At 42.4% G+C, this 17,951-nt stretch overlaps 1 protein-coding gene across 2 annotated transcripts in view; it reads left to right on the top strand.

The window, feature by feature from the left end:
• The window catches only part of CASP10 (caspase 10), a 108,571-nt gene that overhangs the window by 56,425 nt on the left and 34,195 nt on the right, over window positions 1–17,951 (top strand). For both annotated transcript variants that reach the window (XM_029606242.1, XM_029606241.1), the window contains 3 exons: window positions 8,608–8,682; window positions 12,041–12,114; window positions 16,085–16,193. In XM_029606242.1, coding sequence (XP_029462102.1) covers window positions 8,608–8,682; window positions 12,041–12,114; window positions 16,085–16,193 — 258 coding nt within the window. The remainder of the gene's footprint in view (window positions 1–8,607; window positions 8,683–12,040; window positions 12,115–16,084; window positions 16,194–17,951) is intronic.

A 17,951-nucleotide genomic window follows, 5' to 3' on the forward strand; every position in this document is an offset into this window, starting at 1 on the left:
AACCGATTCACATCTACCCGTTCTAGACCTCTCATGATTTTAAACACCTCTATCATATCCCCCCTCAGTCGTCTCTTCTCCAAGCTGAAAAGTCCTAACCTCTTTAGTCTTTCCTCATAGGGGAGTTGTTCCATTCCCCTTATCATTTTGGTAGCCCTTCTCTGTACCTTCTCCATCGCAATTATATCTTTTTTGAGATGCGGCGACCAGAATTGTACACAGTATTCAAGGTGCGGTCTCACCATGGAGCGATACAGAGGCATTATGACATTTTCCGTTTTATTCATCATTCCTTTTCTAATAATTCCCAACATTCTATTTGCTTTTTTGACTGCCGCAGCACACTGAACCGACGATTTCAATGTGTTATCCACTATGACACCTAGATCTCTTTCTTGGGTTGTAGCACCTAATATGGAACCCAACATCGTGTAATTATAGCATGGGTTATTTTTCCCTACATGCATCACCTTGCACTTATCCACATTAAATTTCATCTGCCATTTGGATGCCCAATTTTCCAGTCTCACAAGGTCTTCCTGCAATTTATCACAATCTGCTTGTGATTTAACTACTCTGCACAATTTTGTGTCATCTGCAAATTTGATTATCTCACTCGTCGTATTTCTTTCCAGATCATTTATAAATATATTGAACAGTAAGGGTCCCAATACAGATCCCTGAGGCACTCCACTGTCCACTCCCTTCCACTGAGAAAATTGCCCATTTAATCCTACTCTCTGTTTCCTGTCTTTTAGCCAGTTTGCAATCCACGAAAGGACATCGCCACCTATCCCATGACTTTTTACTTTTCCTAGAAGCCTCTCATGAGGAACTTTGTCAAACGCCTTCTGAAAATCCAAGTATACTATATCTACCGGTTCACCTTTATCCACATGTTTATTAACTCCTTCAAAAAAGTGAAGCAGATTTGTGAGGCAAGACTTGCCCTGGGTAAAGCTATGCTGACTTTGTTCCATTAAACCATGTCTTTCTATATGTTCTGTGATTTTGATGTTTAGAACACTTTCCACTATTTTTCCTGGCACTGAAGTCAGGCTAACCAGTCTGTAGTTTCCCGGATCGCCCCTGGAGCCCTTTTTAAATATTGGGGTTACATTTGCTATCCTCCAGTCTTCAGGTACAATGGATGATTTTTTGATAAGTTACAAATTTTTACTAATAGGTCTGAAATTTCATTTTTTAGTTCCTTCAGAACTCTGGGGTGTATACCATCCGGTCCAGGTGATTTACTACTCTTCAGTTTGTCAATCAGGCCTACCACATCTTCTAGGTTCACCGTGATTTGATTCAGTCCATCTGAATCATTACCCATGAAAACCTTCTCCATTACGGGTACCTCCCCAACATCCTCTTCAGTAAACACCGAAGCAAAGAAATCATTTAATCTTTCCGCGATGGCCTTATCTTCTCTAAGTGCCCCTTTAACCCCTCGATCATCTAACGGTCCAACTGACTCCCTCACAGGCTTTCTGCTTCGGATATATTTAAAAAAGTTTTTACTGTGAGTTTTTGCCTCTACAGCCAACTTCTTTTCAAATTCTCTCTTAGCCTGTCTTATCAATGTCTTACATTTAACTTGCCAATCTTTATGCTTTATCCTATTTTCTTCTGTTGGATCCTTCTTCCAATTTTTGAATGAAGATCTTTTGGCTAAAATAGCTTCTTTCACCTCCCCTTTTAACTATGCCGGTAATCGTTTTGCCTTCTTTCCACCTTTCTTAATGTGTGGAATACATCTGGACTGTGCTTCTAGAATGGTATTTTTTAACAATGACCACGCCTCTTGGACATTTTTTACTTTTGTAGCTGCTCCTTTCAGTTTTTTTCTAACAATTTTTCTCATTTTCTCAAAGTTTCCCTTTTGAAAGTTTAGCACGAGAGCCTTGGATTTGCACACTGTTCCTTTTCCAGTCATTAAATCAAATTTGATCATATTATGATCACTATTGCCAAGTGGCCCCACCACCGTTACCTCTCTCACCAAGTCCTGTGCTCCACTGAGAATTAGATCTAAAATTGCTCCCTCTCTCGTCTGTTCCTGAACCAATTGCTCCATAAAGCTATCATTTATTCCATCCAGGAACGTTATCTCTCTAGCGTGACCCGATGATACATTTACCCAGTCTATATTGGGGTAATTGAAGTCTCCCATTATTACTGCACTACCAATTTGGTTAGCTTTCCTAATTTCTCTTAGCATTTCACTGTCCATCTCACCATCTTGACCAGGTGGACGGTAGTATACCCCTATCACTGTAGTCTTCCCTGATACACAAGGGATTTCTACCCATAAAGATTCAATTTTGTATTTAGTCTCATGCAGGATGTTTATCCTGTTAGACTCTATGCCATCCCGGACATAAAGCGCCACACCTCCTCCCGACTGCTCCTCTCTGTCATTGCGATATAATTTGTACCCCGGTATAGCACTGTCCCATTGGTTATCCTCTTTCCACCATGTCTCTGAGATGCCAATTAAGTCTATGTCATCATTTACTGCTATACATTCTAATTCTCCCATCTTACTTCTTAGACTTCTGGCATTAGCATACAAACATTTCAAAGTTTGTTTTTTGATTGTATTTTTATTCTGCTTTTTAATTGATAGGGATAAGTTAGAATTTTTTAGCTCAGGTGAGTTTTTAGTTACAGGCACTTGGACTACTTTTCTAATTATTGGAACCTCACTGTCGGGATGCCCTAATTCTAATGCATCATTAGTATCCTTTAAAGATACATCTCTCCGAACCATGCGCTGCTGAGCGACTGTCGGCTTTCCCCTTTGTTCTAGTTTAAAAGCTGCTCTATCTCCTTTTTAGAGGTTAGCGCCAGCAGTCTGGTTCCACCCTGGTTAAGGTGGAGCCCATCCCTTCGGAAGAGACTCCCCCTTCCCCAAAAGGTTCCCCAGTTCCTAACAAAACTGAATCCCTCTTCCTTGCACCATCGTCTCATCCACGCATTGAGACTCCGGAGCTCTGCCTGCCTCTGGTGACCTGCGCGTGGAACAGGGAGCATTTCAGAGAATGCTACCCTGGAGGTTCTGGATTTAATCTTTCTACCTAAGAGCCTAAATTTGGCTTCCAGAACCTCCCTCCCACATTTTCCTATGTCGTTGGTGCCCACGTGTACCACGACAGCCGGCTCCTCCCCAGCACTGTCTAAAATCCTATCTAGGTGACGCGTGAGGTCCGCCACCTTCGCACCAGGTAGGCATGTTACCAGGCGATCCTCACGCCCACCCGCCACCCAGCTATCTACATTCCTAATAATCGAATCACCAACTATGACGGCCGACCTAACCCTTCCCTCCTGAGCAGTAGGCCTTGGGGAGATATCCTCAGTGCGAAAGGACAATGCATCACCTAGAGAGCAGGTCCTTGCTACAGGATCCTTTCCTGCTACATCTGGTTGGTGCTCTCCTATTATGAGACCTTCTTCCTCCAAGGCAGCACCAGGGCTGCCAGTCTGAAGTTGGGACTGGACTACTATGTCCCTGAAGGTCTCATCTATATACCTCTCTGTCTCCCTCAGCTCCTCCAGGTCTGCCACTCTAGCCTCCAGAGATCGGACTCGTTCTCTGAGAGCCAGGAGCTCTTTGCATCGCATGCACATGTACAACTTCTCACCGGTGGGTAAAAAATCATACATGTGACACTCGATGCAAAAGACTGGGAAGCCCCCCTCTTGCTGCTGGACTGCTGCCTTCATCTCAATTTTGATCAGTTCCTAGTTAAGTTTTAGGTTGCTATGGGAGTAGGAATGTGTCTAAGTTCCTTTAAATGTATTAGTGAATTCACTATATGTCTGGTAGTGGCCTACTGGGGTCTGATCGAATTCTCAATAAAGTTTTTGTTGATGGGGGGTTTTTTTTTGTTTGTTTTTTTGTGCAAGTGGCACCTGCCTATAAATTAAGGGATGAGCTTGGGGTGGGTGGGCTGGGAATTACAAACAGTCTAACTAGAGTTGGGATTTTTATCTCTAGAGATTTGAGGGTTCAAATAGACTCAGTGATTAGAGGTAATCGGGGCCGATACCTAATCATACACTTGCGCATTCAAAATGAGCTATTTGTATTGGTGAACATCTACTGTCCCAGTGTGTTTCAGAGAGAACTCTTCCAGGAATTAGACAAATTGTTAAATTCTGAGAGTGGGAAAGTAATAATGGGAGGTGATTTTAATTTAGTACATAATCCACTGCTGAATTGTTCAAAACGCAGTCTGCATCACTCCCCAGTAGATAGGAAAGCACTACATAACCTACTCTCCCGGTGGAATCTGGTGGATGTCTAGAGAGACAAACACTATACAGAGCGGGACTATACTTCCATTCTATACCCCATGATGTTTATTCGAGAATTGATTTCTTTCTCATTGACCAATCCCTGGCTTTGATAACTAAAGAGGCCAGGATAAGGAATATTTCCTGGTCAGACCATGCACCGGTGTGGTGGGAAATGAGATGTGCCCCATTAAGTGATGGGCAGTGCTTCTAGAAATTAAATGACTCCTTGATAAAAGATAAGGTTATAGAGGTACAAATCAGATCCGCAATATTGGAGTACATCCAACTCAATAAATTGCCGGAAGTGAATCTGGTTGTCCTCTGGGACTGTCTGAAAGCAGTAGTTTGATATCCATTGCCTCTTATAAAAAGAAAGTTAAAGGTTAAAACAACAACTTATTACCCAACTGAAAAAAACCAAACAAGCTCATAAAAGGGACCACTCCCAGAGGGTACTACAAGATTTAAGGGATATTCGCTATAAATTGAGAGCGGTGGAGATGGAAGATTTGGTGTACAAAATGGGTCTGCTAAAACAGACTCATTATGAGCATGGTAATAAAGCAAGTAGGCTTTTAGTGCATGCACTAAAGGCTAAAATGACGCAGTCTCAAAATAATAAAAATAAAGGATGAGAAGGGGACAATGTTGGAAGTAGAAGATAAAATTCAGGACAGGTTTGAAAGTTATCCAGCTATATATACCTGGATAATTTTATTCAAAGATATTCAGCGGGAGTTGAGTTAAAGCCTTTATAAGTTGCTAAGGAAGGGAGAGTCCTGGAGCATTGTCTGCTCTCTGTTTGATGTATAGCAATAGAGGATTCAATCTGTACATAGAAATAGAACTTGTCTTTCAAACAAGTTCTAGTTCAGAACATGGTTAGTTTATTATCAATTCTCTTGTATCCTCTTCTTTCTCTTTTTTAGAAATCTTAGATTATAATTTTAGGGGCTTTGCAGATATTGGCAGATCTGGCAAATTATCCTGGCCTTAACAATGTTCCATACAATATCCTGCTATGGCAAGTCCTTTGATAGTTTTTCAAAGCTAGGACAGATGACTAGGGATAAATGCTTCTCGAGAGTCTTATGTCACTAAAATATAAACACTGTTTGTTTATTTATTTATTTATTTATTTTTATATACCGACATTCATCTCAATTGAGATATCACACCGGTTTACATTCAGGTACTGTAGGTATTTCTCTATCCCCAGAGGGCTTACAATCTAAGTTTTTTTTTTTTGTACCTGTTCACTTATTAGATTATTTATTCCTTATATTTGGGATACTTCTAGGTTTAAAGCTAACTGAATCTAATTTTATGAACAGGTTGTCCTTCTGTTTACAGAGAAAAAGGCATTTCTCTCATGAACAGAGGATGTAGTTCTAGTGAGTGTTAAATTTAGCAAAGTATATACAGGGTGACTTGCAGGAAAATATCAACCAGGGGGGGATTTTTTTTTCTAAAACCATCCTATGGGATATCTGTGAGTCACCCGTGCACTTTCTGTGCAGCACAGCTTCAATAGCTCCCAAAAGCACATCATGCGATCTGGTGCCTGGCAGAACTGAAAATCTCCAACAAATTTAATATTTTTCCTATACTGATTAACTGCAGCACACCTTAGTCCAGAGGTAAGCAAACTGAGCTGCAGTCCCCCTTCCAGCCATGCAATCGGTCTGGCCCCCCCACAAGTTTGATTACATCTCTCATATACATCCTGGTCTGGTGTTAAAGTTGCTTGCCAACCAGTTGCCAGGTAATGAGAAACTGCACTGCCAGCCAGTGACTCAGACATACACACAAAGACATTTGCTGTTGTGCTGCTGCTGCTCACGTGCTCACTCAGCAAGGACCCCGCCCCAGCACTGTCACATCATTATGTAAAAGTGCTGGCTTGTTGCCAGCATTTCCCCAGCCTGCAGCAGCCCCCCTCACTTTCCCATTCTCACCCATTCTTGGCACCCTCTCTCTTCAGGAAATTTGCTGATTCCCTAGCCAGCTGCCTCTCTCAGAGCCCAGCCACCTCTGTCAGAGGCCTTGCTAACACTAAACAAGCACTTCTTTCTAGTTCACCCCTCTCTTTCTATGACAATAACTTGCCTCCACTTCTCAGGGCCCACCCCAGCACAGTTTGCTGCTTTTATGGTTCCCTAGGCTCTGTTTCACCAATCTACTCCAGGGGACTAGCAGTGATCCATGCTGCCAGCTTCCTCAAGGGCTTAAGATAAAGAAAAGAAAATTAAACCTTGCCCAAGACTATAAGCATCACTGTGGCCAAGACTATATGTAGCCGAGACAGGGGAGAGCCTGGCCCAAAGCAGCACAGCCCCACATGGAGCCAGTGCAGCCAGGGGTAGATTGCTGCAAAGGGTATAAGGCACCCTAGACAAACCTTACAGCCTTGCCCAGTCCCTCCCCCAGCCCCTCCACACACACAGTTAAAAATTACATGTTTATAATAAAGTTTTACATGAAAATGGACAGTCTTCTGAGGTAAAAATATCACAACTTGTATATTATATTTACATGCACTGTTGTGGAGCCAATCAGAAAACCCTTCAAAAAAAAAAAAAAAAAGAAAAATTTTATTATTTATTTATTTATTGACATTCGATCTCAATTGAGATATCACACCGGTTTACATTCAGGTACTGTAGGTCTTTCCCTATCCCCAGAGGGCTTACAATCTAAGTTTTGTACCTGAGGCAATGGAGGGTAAAGTGACTTGCCCAAGGTCACAAGGAGCGACAGCAGGACTTGAATCCTGGTCTCCTGGTGCATAGTCCACTGCTCTAACCACTAGGCTATTCCTTGGAACTCATATGGTATTAGGCCTATTATAATATGTGTTAGGTGTAGGCTTGGCCTTCAGAAAGCTATGAGTAAACTAAATTATAAATTACTATATAGTAAACCTCCCATATCAAAACAGCACTAACTGCCTGCATTCAAGCAACAAGAACCCTACATTATGAAAAGGCAACACTACAAAAAAACAATACACCTCTTATTAGGAAAACAGAACAAGCCTGACAAAGAAACTATACGCTAACAGAATATCTCATCTTTATCACATATGCAGAACACTTGCAGACCTTTATCAAATGCAGAATAAAGAGACTATAAAGTATAAACAGAACTGTGCAGACAAAAATTGAACTGGAAACTGCAACAAGCCAGACTTCATATGCAGTGCAACAATAGAAAAACAGAAACATTCCCATTGCTCATAAAATATCAACCAATAAAACCAAAAAATATAAAACACAAGAGTAAAACCAAATCAATAAATAAATACTAATAATTAGAACAAATATTTCAAAACATAATTAAAAAAAAATTTTTTTAAATACAAATAAAATATTTCAAAAGAGTAAATACATCAAATAATACTCAATAATTAGAACTAATAGACTTAGTTTTTGGGTACTTGCCAGGTTCTTATGACCTGGACTGGCCACTGTTGGAAACAGGATGCTGGGCTTGATGGACCCTTGGTCTGACCCAGTATGGCATTTTCTTATGTTCTTATGTTCTAATAAGGATTTAAAAAAATTCCCTGCCTCTCATACTTGGGAACTTTTGATTTCCATTCATTCTGAGATTGTTATAGATTAGCGGGAGAAGAGAGGTGTAAACACACACACACAAACTACCTCTGTTTTACACACACACAGACAAGCAAGCTGCCTCTCTCTCTCTCTCACCCCAGAAAACAAGTTGCCCCCCCTTCTCTCTCTCATACACACACAAGCAAGCTGCCTCTCTCTCTCTCTCATACACACATACACATACATACTCTACACACTCACAAGTAAGCTGCCCCTTTCTCTCAACTGGGCCTCTCCTCATTCTTCGTCTCTGCCAGCATGAGCTCCAGCAGCGGCCTGAAGACTTCAGCTTCCAGCCTGGGCTCCGCCTGCAGCTCGTAACCTCTCCCCCTTATTTTATATAGACCTGTCAATAGCTTGCAGCCTGTTATTCTTCAGCTGCCATCAGCCTGGGCTCCAGTGGTTGGCCCATAGCATTTCTCCCTTCAGCTGCCAAAAGGCTTCTCCGGACCCTTGTTTCTGCACTCCAAAGCCAGGGACATAGCACAGCAAGGGACCATACTGGACCTAATATCATGTGACCAACCTCTTCGGCTCACCGGGGATGCCCGAACCCCCAGTAGGCCAATGTGTCCTGGGGATATAGTCTGCTTTAGTTCTTTCAACTGAAAGGAAATTGGAATTTGATAAAATCAACAAATCAGTAAAAATTTAATACAATCTTTTTTGTTCTTTTTAGGTTCACATATTAGCAGTGAAGTGACTGAGAGCCTTCAGGAACATGCTGGAACAATGCACTCCTTAGCTGAAAATGGTATGTGAATTCTCTTTCGCCCTTTACTGTGTATATATATCTATGAACTTGTATCTAGGGTTTAAGCTAGCTTCCATTTATAGTCTGAATCTTCAAAGTCTTTTCCCATAGACACAGAATGGGAGAAAAATCTTAGAGGTAATTTTCAAAAGGATTTATATGCTTAAAACTGGGTTTTACATATATAAATGCATTTTACCCATATAAGAGAGCATTTGACAATTGCTACAATATGTTATTCAATTGTCAATAGGTTTTATCTGCGTTAAGTGCACTTAATGCGGATAAGCGGCTTTTGAAAATTGCTAAATTATTACGTAACATTTACACGTATAACTCTTTTGAAAATTACCTCCTAAGTGAATAAGATTCCTAAAAGCAAGAGGTTTTAAGCAACTGTCTTCCAAAAATGGTTATGGTTTCTCCTCCTTTTGGACTGGAGCGGCGGCTGTCAGCGGGTTTGACAGACTATGCTCAATTTTGCCAGCATCGGTTCTCGAGCCTGCTGTTAGCCACGGGCTCGGAAACCAGACGCCGGCAAAATTGAGAGCCCGGTTTTCGACCAGACAGCCGCTGGCCAACTTCAAATTTATTATTTTTTTTTTTACTTTTGGAAACTTTCGGGACCTCTGACTTAATATTGCCATGATATTAAGTCGGAGGATGCACAGAAAAGCAGTTTTTACTGCTTTTCTGTGCATTTTCCTGGTGCCCGAAGAAATTGGGTAGGCGCTAATTTCTGAAAGCAAAATGTGCGGCTTGGCTGCACATTTTGTTTTCTGAATTGCGTGGGAATACCTAATAGGGCCATCAACATGCATTTGCATGTTGCGGGCGCTATTAGGTTCGGGGGGTTAGACGTGCGTTTTTGGCCCCTTACTGAATAAGGGGTAACGCTAGCACGTTAAAAACGCACGCCCAATAGAGGGTTAACAGTGCGCTCTGTCGGAGCGCACTGTACTGTATCGGCCCGACTGTAAGGTGCACTAAACCCCAGCCTTGGCTCACCTCCAGAAATTTCTCTCTGTGTTCCTGTTTCTGCTCTGCAGAGTGTCTGTGGCTAAAATGCCATGCCCATGCTAAATTCATACATTTCAAATTCATGCTGACCATCTTCCAATCTGCTATTGCACTCATCAAGCAAAACTGCTATATCCATCTGATGAACTCAGGTGTCGCCAACCCTTATAATTTATTTATATTGCACCTTTCATGAAACTTCAAAGTAGTTTACATTAAGGTACTGTAAGTGTTTCCCTGTCTCTAGAGGGCTTAGGATCTAAGCTTGTCCCTGAGGCAATGGAGGGTGAAGTGACTTGCCTACGGTCACAAGGAGTGGCAGCAGGATTTGCACCCTGACTTCTTTGATCCACAGTGCACTTCTTTAACTACTAGGTGTTCTGGGTCCAGACTGATCACTCACGTTCTTCATCGGTATCTGACAAGGTTTACCTTAATAATACTAATACACCTTGGTCCACGTGAAAGTAATGGATTTATTATTAGCTTAAAGGAATAATTTACAAATAACACTAAATGGTTGCGTGCAGACAACTATCAGAGAGAACACCTAAATATATATATATATATATATATATACGAATATACATATAAAGATACAGAGCTTATGTTCCTAGCCACAAGGGCCCAAGAGATCTGTCAGTGCTGCCATCTCTGTGGTTTGTGTTGATGTTGATTCCATTACAGCTTTGTTCACTTTTAAATAGTTTGTGAGAAATCTAACATTTGTCTGGGGGGAGGGGGGGAATGTCCCCCTTCTTCTCTGTGTTTTTATCAATCCTGGTACCACAGTTAAGCACATCAAACCTTTAATCTTGTACACTGTAGTTGGGTCAGTCCTAATCAACAGCATCTGCTGCTTTGGAAGTGGGAATCCTGGTGTGGCTGGCCTCTTCTCTTTGCGGCTCACTGCCGCTTTTAATTTCAGCAAGGCCGGGCTTCTTTGCCGCCACTGGCTTGGACACTGCCACTCCTCCCAGCCCCCCATAAACCACCCCACCTCGGGCTATGGGATGCCCCCCTTCTTCCTTCCCCACCAGCTACTCAGAAGCTTCCTCCCTTCTTCCTACTCCCACTGGCAGGAAGAAGGGAGAAGGCTTCCGATTGGCCTGCGGGGGGCAGGAAGAAGAAAGGAGGCTTCCCATTGGCCAGCAGGGCAGGAAGAAGGGAGGCTTCCCATTAGCCCACGGGTTCAGGAAAAAGGTAAAGGGAAGCAAACTGGGGCAGTGGGACACTGGGAGCCACAACGCACTGGTGTGTTACGACTCACCAGTTGAGAATTGGTGCTTTAGGCAACAGGTCTGACCCTGAGGAGCCTTCCCATTTAGGTATTCTAGTACAGTTAAAATCCCCACCCATGATAAACAAATCCTCAGTCCTAGTTAGCAACACTTTGGAGAGGGAGGATAAGAATTCTCCTTGTCATTTATTGGGCACATAGATGTTCACTAGCATAAATTTTTCATCTCTCACCTTAATTTGTAACAGTAGAAATCTGTAAGGGAAACCTCTCCAGCCAGAATTGCTTTACTAATGTCCACTGGTCACCTTCATAACATCAGCAAATTCAGGGGTCTCTGGTACTCCTCTGAATCACAAATTGGATCTCCTCGAGTAATTTCCTAAATCCTCAAGTTTATCAGTAAGGAGTTTCTGCTCTCTGCTCAGCATTCGTTTTTCATTGTGCAATCGCTCCAATTTCTCTGTGTAAGCATCCAGTCTATTCTTGGACTCTTTCATTCGCTAACCAATTTTCACTATTTCTTCCTTCAAGTTAGCAACTATTTCCATAATTTCAGCTTTAATGATTTTTTATGTCACTGTGTAAATTCCAAAACCAGTTGCGAAATTCGTCGCTGATAGGTATTTCAGACTCTGTTGCACCATTGCAATCACCGCATCACATGGGCCTACTTCCGGCATTTCCTGGCTTACGCTGTTCTCAGTTGCAACCTTGCAACTAGTATCTTTCCTGATTTTGGAATAAGAAAATTGTCTAAACTTGACTGTTTTTTTTCTCAGTAGCAATTAGTAAGCCTTGAGGGTTTACAAAGGTATCCAGTGGCAGAGGATTAGAAGTTATTTTGTGAATGGGTCAGGAGCTCACAGATTAAGCTGCCATCAGCTGATGTCATCACTTCCTCCACCTACTGCTAGCTGATCTGTCTAGGACACAAATATAAGATGAGAGAGGTTTTGAAAACTACTTTAAAAAATAAAAAAAAAAGAATGCCTGTCATATTCGGGCCAATATGGTATATTTAATATCTGTGAATATCTGGTGTAGTTCCAGAAAGAGACTTAATCTTCACTTTTTAAATTCCTTCTTGTTTTACAGATAACAAAGCAGAAAATGTCACTCATGGTATTGCAACATTCTCCCTGGATCAATCATCTGAAGGTGCTAATATGGTAGGTGAAGAGTCTGCTTAAGAACGTTCTCCTAGCTAGACCTGTCTCTGAAATGATTAAATAATTTATTTGACTAGCACCTCAATCCTTAGAGCTTTTTTCCCATTCTGTGCCTTTGGGGGAAAAGCATGGTGAATCAGGCTCCTAAATACAACATGCATTCTGCTGGTTTGTGATTGGTTTTTAGGAAGTTGTCTCCGATCTCTCCGATGCTGTCAGGTTGGTGGTGGCCAGGTACTGTCCAACAAGACCACAGGGGCAATAGGCGGACAGCAGTTAAAACAACTGCCATGCCTAGTTTTGTTAGCTGTTTAGATTATTACAAAGCTGTAAGCTGTAAGACCTAGGCATGGAGAGCTCGGGTGCTAGATTAAGTGTGGGAGCTTGTATGCTTATCTACTCAGCATGGAAGAAAACCTAAGCTGACAAGGAACCACATTGCACAAGTGGTCAAGTTTCTACAACTGACTGCTGGGATATATTCTTTAGCGATGTAGACCAGAAAAAAGGAGCAGACTGGATAAGCCAATAGGTCTTTTATCTTCCATCATCTACTACATTACTGTATTACTAAATTGATACCTGCAGTTCTGAGTACTATAAATCATAACAATATCATGCTGTATAATAGTGAAAAGGTTGGGACTTAAACCACAGGTTTTAAATTTTCCGCTGCTCTGAATACCTCTGTCTTATTTGCTAACTGTTTAACTGAATAAGTTGCAGGCATTCCAAGCTAGAGTTAAGTTAGACAGATAACTAACCTGGGTAACTCGGATTATTCAGATTTATCTTCCTAAGTCTGGTCATGCCAGAGAGCAATCTTAAAGTTAGCTGGATTTTTTTAATTTCTATTTATTTATTTGATTTATATTCTGCCTTTAGGTACTTCAAAGCTAAGGTTCATCAAGCTAACTAGGACTTTATCAGACTATATTCAGCTGAGCACCTAATCGGCAATGTTCAGCTAAATATCCATGACAATTTATCCAGCCAGATGAACTGTCCATTTGCCATACTGCTGAATATTGACCTCAGTGCGACAATTAGAGAATATCAGAGTGGCAACTAAACTTTTCCTTTGTACTTCAATGGGTAGTTTTGATTTCAAAGCAGAGGGACATAGACTGACTCTTGCTGCACAAAGGATCTATTAATGTTATATAGACTTTATCTCGCAGAAAGCCTTTACTGGCTGCAGTCAAATTAAGACTTTGATCAGTGATTCAACATATTTTTACTTTGTTGAGGAAGGAACAAGGATTTTTTGGGCAAGAGACTAGCAAAGAGAGATGGGAACTGCTGCTTTGATCCACGTTCTCATATAATCTCCTCCCATCTCCTGCTACTTTCCCCATTCCCCACACCTTTCTGAAGGAAGGGATGGGCTCCACCTAACCAGGGTGGAACCAGACATTCCAGTGGGAGCACTGAGAGGAGAGGATCACCTTGCTGGTGGCTGAAAGGAATCAGTAAGTTTTTTGCTTGGGACGTTGTCTTTTTTAAAAGTATTGGGGCAAAGTTAACTATTTGGGAATATTATTTAGTGTGTTTGTCCTTTTAATAGTCAGTAAGGCAGCGAATAAACAAGTTAGACTGTATTTTTAAATAGTCATTCAGTAAGGCAGATAGTAAGCAGTAGTTAGTAGAGATGTGAATCGTGTCCTCGATCGTCTTAACGATCGATTTCGGCTGGGAGGGGGAGGGAATCGTATTGTTGCCGTTTGGGTTTTAAAATATCGTGAAAAATCGTTAAAAATCGTGAGCCAACCCCCTAAAAACCCACCCCCGACCCTTTAATTAAATCCCCCACCCTCCCGAACCCCCCCCAAATGCTTTAAATTACCTGGGGATCCAGCGGTGGTCCAGAACGGCAGCGGTCCGGAACGGCCCCCTCAATTGAATCCTTTTGTCTTCAGCCGGCGCCATTTTGCAAAATGGCCGCCGCAAAATGGCGGCGGCCATAGACAAAAACAATTCGACGCAGGAGGTCGTTCCAGACCCCCGCTGGACTTTTGGCAAGTCTTGTGGGGGTCAGGAGGCCCCCCCAAGCTGGCCAAAAGTTTCTGGGAGTCCAGCGGGGTTCAGGAAGCGATTTCTTGCCGCGAATCGTTTTCCGTATGGAAAATGGCGCCGGCAGGAGATCGACTGCAGGAGGTCGTTCAGCGGCGGTCCGGAACCCCCGCTGAACGACCTCCCTGCAGTCGATCTCCTGCCGGCGCCATTTTCCGTACGGAAAACGATTCGCGGCAAGAAATCGCTTCCTGAACCCCGCTGGACTCCCAGAAACTTTTGGCCAGCTTGGGGGGGCCTCCTGACCCCCACAAGACTTGCCAAAAGTCCAGCGGGGGTCCGGAACGACCTCCTGCGTCGAATCGTTTTTGTCTATGGCCGCCGCCATTTTGCGGCGGCCATTTTGCAAAATGGCGCCGGCTGAAGACAAAAGGATTCAATTGAGGGGGCCGTTCGGGACCGCCGCCGTTCGGGACCACCGCTGGATCCCCGGGTAATTTAAAGCATTTGGGGGGGGGGTTCGGGAGGGTGGGGGATTTAATTTAAAGGGTCGGGGGTGGGTTTTAGGGGTTTTAGTGTGCCGGTTTTCCTGCCCTCCCCCTTCCCCCGATTTACGATTTTTTAATGATAAATCGGGGGAATTGGTATTGTATCGTGGCCCTAACGATTTTTGACGATTTAAAATATATCGGACGATATTTTAAATCGTCAAAAAACGATTCACATCCCTAGTAGTTAGTGTGTTTATTTTTAAAAGTCTGTAAGACAGCTAATAAGCAGAACTGAGTGTTTGTATTAAAAAAAAAAAGTAGCCAGAAACTAGAAATAAGCTAGGAGCAGTGTATACCTAAGTAAAAAGGTTGAAAAGTTCAGTTCAGTTAATCACCTTGGAAAGTTGTTGAGGTAGTGTGATTTGGTTTGATTAGTTACCAACATTTGTTAATCAAGAGAGCAGTGAGTCATTCTGGCTGACTAACTGAAGTTAGACTGTTCTAAGAAATTAACAGATGACAAAAAATCTCAGATCTGAGGGGAATGTGAAGCAGTTAAACAGTGCAAAACCAATGGGGCCTCCTCATGAAATGATCGAATACATGCTAAAAATTGTACATAGGCAAGACCACACAGTCCCTTAAGACTCAGATGATAGAACACCATTAATGTATTTGATCATCTCGGAGAGGAGGCCCCATTGGTATCACACTTGTTAACTGCTTCACGTACCCTACTGACCTGAGATTTTTTGTCATCGATGTTTTACATCATTCATCAAGGGGTGATAATTTCTCATAATAGTTGTTACGCAGGGAACAGAAATGGATTTTTGTATTACAATCACTGTCACCAAATGGACTTAATATCGATATCGAATGGATACTTTTTTTGTAATACTGCTTTTCTCTAGCTCTACTCTGGGTGACCTTGCTGTATATGATCTTATTGTATAAGATATGAGAGAAAGCCTCTCTCCAATTCTAGTTTCCCATTGGTTAAAGCTTAATCATGTGATCTTTGGTTGATTGGACAATTCACTGTTCTGGTGCTAAGGTTATCAGCTCTAGCCTACTTTATATCTAAAAGGGCTTCTGTTACGTTCTTGAATGATTATGAGAAATGTATGCACTTGAAACTTGCTGCTTACCCAGTTTCTTGTGTCTCTTATGTATTTTGACAATTGCTTATTTGTTTCTTGTTGTAGTGGTTGATATATTGCCTATATAATCCCTCCCGATGCAGCCTTGTGGGCGAAACATGGTGTTCATGTAGGGGACATTTTGAGTTTTACAATACGCATTGAAACTCAGGAGTCTCTTTGTTAATAAACTGTTTATGAATATTTACAAATGAATGACTGACTTCCTTTAAGGGATGCTCACATACACCATGCTCTTATTCCTAAATCAACTGGCCATAGATAAAAATGCTGTTAAGGTTATACTTTCTTTTCTCTCCACAGGATTTACCATGTTATAAAATGGATCGACAAAACAGAGGCCATTGTCTTATTATCAATAATATTTACTTCAATGTGCTGAAACCAAGGAGAGGTACCCAGAAAGATGCTGGTAAGTTATTTCAAGTGGAATTATTCAGTTACAGCACGCTTTTTGCCTGTGTGTTTATTTTTTTATTATAAAGTCCCAAGATATTTCTCTCATTCTGGGCTAAATGTTATGATTGCGTTCTCTAATCATGGGACTTCGTGCATTGTACAATAAAATAATCACTAACTTAGCCCAATTATTTCATTTATTTAAGACTAAATCTGGGGCTGGTCCCGTAGCTCGGCTATAGCCCTGTGGCATAGGAGAATCAGGTTTGACACTCATGTGTGACCAGATTTGGGCCTGTCACAAAGGTGATGAGTTTGAGCTGCTGATAGAAAATCCTTTACTGAGGGATTCAGTGTAGGTGGAATCTCACCTCCAGTTTCAAGCCTGCAAAGAAAATATTTTTGCTTGTCAGGAATAAAGAGAGGAGTTTCTAAGGTTCACAAGTAGAGAATCCACAAATAAGTTCTAGAAAACCTTCCACTCACAAAGAGTGAGAACAAAAACTATTCAGCTATTAGATAAGCATGTATTTGTGCCAGTTGCATTTTGTTTAGACGTCTTAAATTGCTCCCGTATGTTGATGTTGGGGTTAATGGTCAGAGTGCCTTTCTGATGCAATCGTGCACTATGAAAGCAACAGACTCCATGATAGTCAGTTGCAACTAAATCATTACTTCCCAAAATCATTTCCAGATTCAGTGGTTATCCAAGCTGAAATAACAACTCTAAACTACAATGTAGGCCAGCCTAGCAGATCAGTGGCAAGTGCCTTGTGCTTCCATGGGAGAGGCTCCAGGTTCTTTTCTTGGACTGGGCCTTCCACACGATAGGTCAGCTAGTTCTGGGGATGCAGCAGAGGTGGCATTTACAGTCCTTGGTGGGGGAAGGAGAAAATGGAGGGAGTCATGGACATCAATAACTGGGACACCTGGTGGCTGGATTTAGAGCCAATGATAGAGCATTTTGGAAGGAGCCCTAGTGCATGGTTCCCAGCCTCAAGGCCATTACTGCAGTAACCAGACTAAGAACAGTGAGAGAGTGTTAATTAAAATAGGAGTGAAAATATCTCTGGATAGTTGCAAGTGAAGTATCGTAGCAGCAGGATCCCAGCTCTGGTTCTGACTGAGCTGGAAGAAAAAGGAGAAAGGAGTAACTACTGTGCTATATAAGAACATGCCATACTGGGTCAGACCAAGGGTCCATCAAGCCCAGCATCCTGTTTCCAACAGTGGCCAATCCAGGCCATAAGAACCTAGGAAGAATTTTTTTTAAAATTGTCTTCATCAGTCATGACTTTCAGGTGCATGATACACAGTTGGCACCAAACCATTCTGCAGTTTCCTGATAGGCTCAGAAAGGTATTGGAGCGGAGGCTGAGAGGAGAGGGAGCTGAAATTTACCTTGGTGCAGCTGAGAAATATCCGGGGGTAAGCGCTTTTTGCCCCAACGGTCTAACACCACCCGCTGCAATTGCCGACACCGGAGGGGCGTGTCTGAGGCGGGACCCGGAAGAGGGACCCTATATTTGAACTGTCTGTCTCTTTCTCTCTGAGGCTGAGAGGAGAGGGAGCTGAAATTTACCTTGGTGCAGCTTGAGAAATATCTGGGGGTAAGTGATTTTTGCCCCGACGGTCTAACACCACCAGCTCCAATTGCCGACGCCGGAGGGCCGTGTCTGAGGCTGGACCCGGAAGAGGGACCATCACTATATATTTGAACAGTTTGCAGCCAGCTGCCACCGGCGTGCCGCTAAAGCCGCGCGCGGCTAAG

This window comes from Rhinatrema bivittatum, chromosome 6 (genome assembly GCF_901001135.1).
Source record: "Rhinatrema bivittatum chromosome 6, aRhiBiv1.1, whole genome shotgun sequence".
Classification (NCBI taxonomy): domain Eukaryota; kingdom Metazoa; phylum Chordata; class Amphibia; order Gymnophiona; family Rhinatrematidae; genus Rhinatrema; species Rhinatrema bivittatum.